The sequence below is a fragment of the Emys orbicularis genome, chromosome 21 (assembly GCF_028017835.1).
Source record: "Emys orbicularis isolate rEmyOrb1 chromosome 21, rEmyOrb1.hap1, whole genome shotgun sequence".
NCBI classification, from domain to species: domain Eukaryota; kingdom Metazoa; phylum Chordata; order Testudines; family Emydidae; genus Emys; species Emys orbicularis.
Window position 1 is genome coordinate 20007189 of NC_088703.1, and position 7994 is coordinate 20015182.

General features: G+C 57.7%; 1 protein-coding gene across 1 annotated transcript; it reads left to right on the forward strand.

The window, feature by feature from the left end:
- The first annotated feature begins 2010 nt into the window (after window positions 1–2010).
- Window positions 2011–6550, forward strand: CACNG7 (calcium voltage-gated channel auxiliary subunit gamma 7). The gene is made up of 5 exons (XM_065421035.1): window positions 2011–2206; window positions 2373–2459; window positions 2896–3036; window positions 5552–5697; window positions 6293–6550. The coding sequence occupies exons 1-5, from the start codon at window positions 2011–2013 to the stop codon at window positions 6548–6550; spliced, it is 828 nt and encodes a 275-aa protein (XP_065277107.1).
- The last annotated feature ends 1444 nt before the right edge of the window (window positions 6551–7994 follow it).

The window sequence follows — 7994 nt, forward strand, 5'->3', positions numbered from 1 at the left end:
CAGTGCAAGGACGGAGGGAGGGTGTCTGTGTGTGGCAGTGAGAGTTGTGCTAGTGTATGTGATAATCATTAGTGCTCCTGTGTGTATGCACATGCTTTATTTGGAGATGTTGTGTACAGTATATTGTGGTGTGTGTGTGTTCATGCGAGGAGTTGTGCTAGGGTTTGTGCCCCTGTAGGTGTGTGAGAATTGTTTGCTGCTGTTGTGAACTGTAAATTGTGTGTGAGTGTGTGTGTGTCCCTGCTGCCCCCTGCTGGAGGGGATGAGCCCTGCTCTGTGTGTGTGTGCACGCAGGTGTGCATGCATCCTGTGGAGATGTTGTGTAGAGTGCATTGTGAAGTTTTGCATGTGTGTCTTTGTGCATGTGTGTGTACGTGTATGTGGGTGCGCACACACATTTTGCTTGGTTGGTCCAGTAGGTGGCAAGTTGTGTGTGCGATTTGTGAGAGTTTCTGAGCAATGTCAGTATTGTCTGTGTGATTTCCTTAGTGCCTCTCTGAACATGTGTGTGTGTGTGTGTGTGTGTGTGTGTGTGTGTGTGTGTGTGGTGTTGATGTGCACTACTGTGTGCGTTGTGCTAGTGTAGTTAGTGTGCGCTAGTGGCTGGTGTGTGTTGCGCTGGTGTCAGTTGTTACTGAGTTTTAGTGTGTGCTAATATGTGCTTCTGAGTGGTGTGTGTTTGTGCATTGCGCTAGTGTCTGTGTTGTGTGTACTGGTGGCTGTTTTGTGGTGGGTGGGGGTGGGCCTAGTGTGTCTTTAGGTGTGATGTCCTAGGGTATGTTGTGTTTGTGTTAGTTGTGTTGTGTGCTGTTTGGCTGCTTGCTACACAGTTGGTGTGTTTCTGAGACCAGTCACTACGCAGTGGTGGGGTGGGGGAGCCTGTACAGTGCTAGATGGGGGTAGGTAGAGTGTCTTAGGAGTGCTGGCTTGTTATGGTAGGGTCTGTCAGTCGCTGTGTCTGTCTCTGCTGTTTTGTTATTGTAGGGTCTCTCAGGAGCGCTGGTTTGTTATGGTGGGTCTCTGAGATGTGGGGGCTGTCCATACTGTTTTGTTATTCTAGGGTCTCTCAGGAGCGCTGGTTTGTTATGGTGGGTCTCTGAGATGTGGGGGCTGTCCACACTGTTTTGTTATTGTAGGGTCTCTCAGGAGCGCTGGTTTGTTATGGTGGGTCTCTGAGATGTGGGGGCTGTCCATACTGTTTTGTTATTGTAGGGTCTCTCAGGAGCGCTGGTTTGTTATGGTGGGTCTCTGAGATGTGGGGGCTGTCCATACTGTTTTGTTATTGTAGGGTCTCTCAGGAGCGCTGGTTTGTTATCGTGGGGTTATATTAACAGATCCCGTCCACAGGGGTTAAACTCTCATAGAGTATTTCCTGGAGGGGGACCCCCCCCCAACATGCTGTGAAAACTCCAGGGGACTTGAAAATATTTCCCAGAGCTCTGCTCCGGCAGAATTCAGCCCTGTTCCTGCGTCAGTGATGCAGGACCGGGGGAGGGAGGGGAGCAGCCCAGCCCCTGGCAAGTGGGACCCTTCTCTGCCTGGGCCAGGTGCTGGGGCCAGGGGGCTCCCTGGCTGCTGTGCGGCTGAGCCCCATAGACCTGCCCCTACATCCAACTGTGTGTGTGCTCTACCCTCACCGTCAGGGCTGGCCCCATTGCCCAGGGCAAGGCTAGGGGGCTCTGGGCTGCAGGGGAGGGGCTCAGCGGGGGGCGCTGGGCAGCGGGGCGGGGGCTCAGCGGGGGACACTGGGCTGCGGGGAGTGGGGTGGGGGGTTCAGCAGGGGGCGCTGGGCTGCAGGGGCAGGGCGGGGGGCTCTGCAGGGGGCGCTGGGCTGCGGGGAGTGCAGATTAACTGGGAGCCAGGACTCCTGGGTTCCGTCCCGGGCTCTGGGAGGAGAGTGGGGTCTAGTGGTTAGAGCGGGGGTGGGGGTGGCTGGCAGTGGCTCCTGAGCTTGTTTCTCTCTCCCTGCCCAGGTCCGCGTGCTGTGTGTGGCGCCCCCCGTCCCTTAGGATGAGTAACTGCAGCAGCCGCGCGCTGACGCTGCTCAGTAGCGTGTTCGGGGCCTGCGGGCTGCTCCTGGTTGGCATCGCCGTCAGCACCGACTACTGGCTTTACATGGAGGAGGGCATCGTGCTGCAGCAGAACCAGACCACCGAGATCAAGATGGCGCTGCACGCCGGGCTCTGGAGGGTCTGCTTCTTCGCCGGTACGAGCCCCGTGTTGCGAGCTTCCCCCGGCAGTGCCCCCAGCCAGGGCTTCTTTTGCATCCCGTAGCACTGCCCTGGCTGGGGACTCCTCGGTGCTGCGAGTTTCCTCAGAGCAGCGCCCTGGCGGGGGCTTTGCCAGGTAACGCCATCTCTTGCCCCCTGCAGGCCGGGAGAAGGGCCGGTGCGTGGCATCAGAATACTTCCTGGAACCCGAGATAAACCTGGTGACGGAAAACACGGAGAACATCTTGAGTAAGTGAGAGGGGCCCCCTCCCGTCCCGGGGCTTCGAGACAGAGCGCACGGGCAAGAGGGTGTGCACAGGGAGAAAACGTGTCAGCTCCCACGTGCTGTGGAGAGGAGATGGCAGCAGTGTCACAGGCGTGTCCCAGGACTCTGCTCCGAGCAAGACGGCATGTGGCATGAAGCCCAGCTGCCTGGCACCCTGGTCCTCCGTGGGGTTGGGAGCTGTTAGCGGCGGGACCTAGGGGGGGTAGAGCTGGAGTTTGTAGGGGGCAGTGGGGACAGGGAGGAGATGGGGGAGGAGGTGTTCCCATGGGCAGGTGGGGTACATGGGGGATGGGAGGTGAGGAGAGTGTTGGGGGGTCTGAGAGAGGGTGGTCCTACCCCCTGGGATGGGGTGGCGGACAGGGGTGGAGGTGCTCTGACTGTTGTCCCCTCCCCCCACAGAGACAGTTCGCACGGCCACGCCCTTCCCCATGGTCAGCCTCTTCCTTGTCTTCACGGCCTTCGTCATCAGCAACATCGGCCACATCCGGCCGCAGAGAACCATCCTGGCCTTCGTCTCTGGCATCTTCTTCATCCTCTCTGGTGAGAGGCCTGGGAGCGGGGTGGGGGGCTCGGTAGGGGGTGCTCTCCCCTGGCAGTCAGGGCTGGCCCCAATGCCCCAGTGCGGCACTAGGGGGCACTGTCCTGCAGGGAGTGGGGGGCTCAGTAGGGGGCGTGCTCCCCTGGCAGTCAGGGCTGGCCCCAATGCCCCAGTGCGGCACTAGGGAAGCGCTGTCCTGCAGGGAGTGGGGGGGCTCAGTAGGGGGCGCTGTCCCCTAGCAGTCAGCGCCCCCCAAAATCCTGCTGAGGTTGTGGTTGGATGTGAGATTCTCTTTCAGTTCCCATCCCAAACTTTTGTGTGGTGCAGCCATTGAATAGTGCCAGGAGTGGGGGTCCCTGTGTAAACACCCCCAGCGCCCTACTTCAGAAGCGGCTGCATCTCAGGGCTGGGCGAGGGATCCCCATATAAACAGTCCCGTGTCCCCACCCCAGAGGTGGCTACATCTCAGCACCCAGTGTGGAATTCGGGTATAAACAGGCCCCACGCCCAGCAGAGAAAGACACTGGGACAAATATGAAAGAACCAGTTTTGTGCACCTGGAGGATAACGGAGTTGTAAGGAACAGCCCGCACGGCTTTGTCAAGAACAAATCATGCCAAGCCAACCTCATTTCCTGCTTTGACAGGATTACTGGCCAAGTGGACGGGGGGAAGCAGTAGCTGTGAGAGATCTGGATTTTTAGCAAGGCCCGCGTGACATTCTCATTAGCAGACTAGGGAAATGTGGCTCTTTCTAGATGAATTTACTATAAGGCAGATGCATCATTGGTTGGAAGACCGTACTCTAAGCGTCGTAACCATTGATAACTGGGAGGTGGCTCTAGTGAGGCCTGCAGGGGTCAGTCGTGGGTCCGGTACTATTCACTCTTTTAATTAATGACTCGGATTATGGAGTGGAAAGTGGCATTGGCAGATGCCTCCAAGCCACGAGGGGTTGTGAGCCCTTTGGAGGATGGGATTAGCGTTCAAAACGACCTGGACGATTGCAGACGTGGTCTGAAATGGACCAGATGAAATTCAGTCCAGACAAGGGCCAAGTCCATCACTTGGGAAGGAAAAATCCAATGCACGGCTACAAAAGGTGGACTAGCTGGCTAGAGGTTCAGACGGCTGGAAAGGGGCAGGGGGTTAAAATGGGTCATGAACTGAATACGAGGCAACGACGCAGTTGCCAAAAAAGCGACTGTCCTTCTGGGGCTGGGTAACAGGAGTGTCGGACGTAAGACACGGGAGGTGATTGTCCCGCTCTGCTCGGCGCTGGTGGAGACCTTGGCTGCGTCCAGTTCTGGGCACCGCCCTTTGGGACAGAGGCACAGATTGGACAGAGTCCAGAGGGGAGCCAGAAACCCGGTCCGAAGGGAAGTTTTAAAAACCTGGGCATGTTTAGTCCAGAAAAGAAAAAGCCCAAGGCGGGGACCCGAGACCAGTCTTCTCATAAGAGCTGTTATAAAGGGCTGTGATCAGTTGTTTTCTACGTCCGCTGGAGGTGGGACAAGAAGTAATCGGCTTAATCCTCAGCAAGGGAGATGTAGGTTAGATATTAGGAAAAATGTTCTAACTCTAAGGGGAGGAAAGCTCTGGAATCGGCTCCCAAGGGAGGTTATAGCATCCCCGTCAGTGGAGGTTTTAAGAACAGGTTGGCCAGACCCCTGTCGGCACTGGTCTAGGTTTACTTGGTCTGGCATCAGTGCAGGGGGCTGGATTAGATGACCCCCTTGAGGTCCCTTCCATCCTGACATTTTATAGTCCTCGTGTAAACAGGCTCCAGGCCCACCCAGAGGTGGTCGCATCACTGCGGGCCGTGGGGTCCCTGTATAAATAGCCCCTGCACCCCACAATGCTGGGCGAGGGGTCCCTGTATAAGCAGACCCCATACCCCACCCCAGAGGCAGCCACATCTCAGCGCGGGCCGAGGGGTCCTGTATAAACAGCCCCTGCACCCCACCCCAGTGGGGCTGCTTCTCAGTGCTGGGCGAGGGCTTCCTGTATAAGCAGACCCCATTGCCCCACCCAGAGGCAGCCACATCTCAGCGCGGGCCGAGGGGTCCCTGTATAAACAGCCCCTGCACCCCACCCCAGTGGGGCTGCTTCTCAGTGCTGGGCGAGGGCTTCCTGTATAAGCAGACCCCATGCCCCACCCCAGAGGCAGCCGCATCTCAGAGCTGGGCGAGGGGTCCCTGTATAAACAGCCCCTGCACCCCACCCCAGTGAGGCTGCTTCTCAGTGCTGGGCGAGGGGGCCCTGTATAAGCAGACCCCACGTCTCACCCCAGAGGCGGTCGCATCTGAGCGAGGCGAGGGGTCCCTGTATAAACAGCCCCTGCACCCCACCCCAGTGAGGCTGCTTCTCAGTGCTGGGCGAGGGGTCCCTGTATAAGCAGACCCCACGTCTCACCCCAGAGGCGGTCGCATCTGAGCGAGGCGAGGGGTCCCTGTCTCAACAGCCCCCAGAGACGGCTGCATCTCAGTAGCTTTATCGTTGGCCCTGTCTCTTGCAGGCCTGTCTCTCGTGGTGGGGTTAGTTCTCTACATCTCCAGCATCAACGACGAGGTGATGAATCGGCCCAGCGGGTCGGAGCAGTATTTCCACTATCGCTACGGCTGGTCCTTCGCCTTCGCAGCCTCCTCCTTCCTCCTCAAAGAGGTTTGGACCTTGCCCCACACCTCATCCCAACCCCTCCTCTTCGGGGCCTGGAGATTCCTGGCTGGCTCTGTGCTGCCCCCTGGGGTAGGACTTAGAACCCCCTTTCCCCTGATTCTGCAGGCTGAACTAACGGAGAATCCCCCTCTGCTGGCACAGTACGGTGACTGTGACACATGGAGGGGGGCAGTTCTAATCTATCCAGCAGGAGCAGTGGCGAGAGCTGTTGGAGGAGCCTAGAAAGTCTCTGACCTCAAATTACAAACTGTGGAGTCCTTAAAATAGATGAGGTAGATGGGCCCAATTGGGAGGGGAGGGAGGTCTAGTGGTTAGAGCAGGAGGGCTGGGAGCCAGGACTCCTGGGTTCTATGCCCGGCTCTGGGAGGAGAGTGGGGACTAGTGGTTAGAGCAGGCAGGGGCTGGGAGTCAGGATGCCTGGGTTTTATCCCCGGCTTGGGCGGGGGGAGTGGGATCTAGTGGATTGGGGGCAGGGGAGAGCCAGGACTCCTGGGTTCCATCCCCAGCTCTGGGAGGGGAGCAGGGTTCTGCTGTCCCATTCCCTCCCCTTCCACTCACTGTCCCCCCCTACCTTCTGCAGGGCGCCGGCGTGATGTCCGTGTACCTGTTCACCAAGCGCTACGCGGAGGAGGAGATGTACCGTCCTCACCCGGCCTTCTACCGCCCGCGCCTGAGCGACTGCTCCGACTACTCGGGCCAGTTCCTGCACCCGGAGGTGTGGCACCGCGGGCGCAGCCCCTCCGACATCTCCAGTGACGTCTCCATCCAGATGACCCAGAATTACCCCCCTGCTATCAAGTACCCCGAGCACATGCACATATCCACCTCGCCCTGCTAGGCCATCCCCCCCGACCATCCCCCACCGGGGCCTGCCAGCTGCCCCCCACCCCAGAGACTGCGCGAAGTGGGGCCCACCCATAGATCACAGACGGGGTGCTACTGGACTGAAACCTCTCCTTGTCCCCCCTTTCTCGCTCCCTTTGCACCGTCTCTGGAGGCCTCCCCAATTTGGCCATTTTGGCAGGATTTGTGACAGGAAGTCCCTCCGTCAGCCAGTTTGGTAGCCATGGGAGCTTGGCGGGATTCCTGACAGGAAGTCACCCTGTTGGCCATTTTGATAGCTATGGGAAGGTGGTGAGATTCCCAGGAGGAAGTCACCCCGTTGGCCATTTTGGTCACTGAAGGATTCCCAACAGAAAGTCACCTTTTCGGCTATTTTGGTAGCCATGGGAACTTGGCAAGATTGCCGATAGGAAGTAACCTGTTGGCCATTTTGGCTGCCATGGGCAGGTGGCAGGACTCCCGACAGGAAGTCACCCCATCGGCCATTTTGGTTGCCACAGGAAGGTGCCGGGATTCCCAACAGGAAGCCACCTGTCAGCCATTTTGTTTGTCATCATCGGGCCAGCCCCAGATACTTTTTTTTGTCCCCACAGGGGCCAATTCCTAACAGGAAGTGATCCCTCCCTGCTCCAATCTCTTCCTCCCAGATCCTGACAGGAAGTGGCTCCTTTGCCATCTTTTTTGCCCCACAATGGCCAACCCCGGTTAGGAAACTGCCCATCTGCCATTCTGGTTGTCATTGTACCAGCTCCCCTTGGTATGGATCCTGAGAAGCAATGGCTCCTAATGCCATTTTCCTCAGTTCCAGAATGGCCAACCCTGACAGGAAGTCACTCGTCAGCCATTTTCCTTGTTGCCATGCCAGTCCCTTCCCCTGCAGATCATGAGAGGAAATGGTTTCTCCGCCATCTTTGCTGCCCCACAATGGCCAACCCTGACAGGAAGTCACTCATCAGCCATTTTCCGTGTTGCTGCACTGGTCCCTCCCCCACTCCCCCACCCACAAATCCGGAGAGGAAATGGCTCCTCCGCCATCTTTGTTGTTTTCCAAATGAACCAGATGGGGGAACTGCGTCAGCAAATGGGGACACAGAGAAGGGCCCAGGCCACTTTCTTCCCTCGGAAGCAACCCAACCCAGAGAGATGACTCAAGGCGAGCTGAAAATATAGACACCAACGTCCGTCCGGCTAAAGCAACGGCGGTGGCTGGCTGCCAACACCTCGCCCTCAGAGACCCGCTCCCCCCTCAACCGCCAGATGGGGGCCCCGTCTCTTTGTCTTCCCTCCAAAGAACGTTCGAAGAAGCCCTTTTCTTAGCAAGCGTGGGCCATGTTAACCATGCTTTGCTCTTTCCTTTCTTTCTATTTGCTTTCTTCTTCCAGTCTCGCCACCTTTTTTCTTTTCCATTTCCCGGCTCTTTCCTTCTTCCTTTCACTGCA

What these genes read in the sequence shown, in the direction of transcription:
- CACNG7 (XM_065421035.1), top strand. Translation starts at nt 2,011, where the DNA reads ATGAGTAACTGCAGCAGCCGCGCGCTGACGCTGCTCAGTAGCGTGTTC. An exon ending in GAGGGTCTGCTTCTTCGCCG is followed by an intron (nt 2,207 to 2,372) that starts GTACGAGCCCCG and finishes TGCCCCCTGCAG; the next exon opens with GCCGGGAGAAGGGCCGGTGC. An exon ending in CATCTTCTTCATCCTCTCTG is followed by an intron (nt 3,037 to 5,551) that starts GTGAGAGGCCTG and finishes TGTCTCTTGCAG; the next exon opens with GCCTGTCTCTCGTGGTGGGG.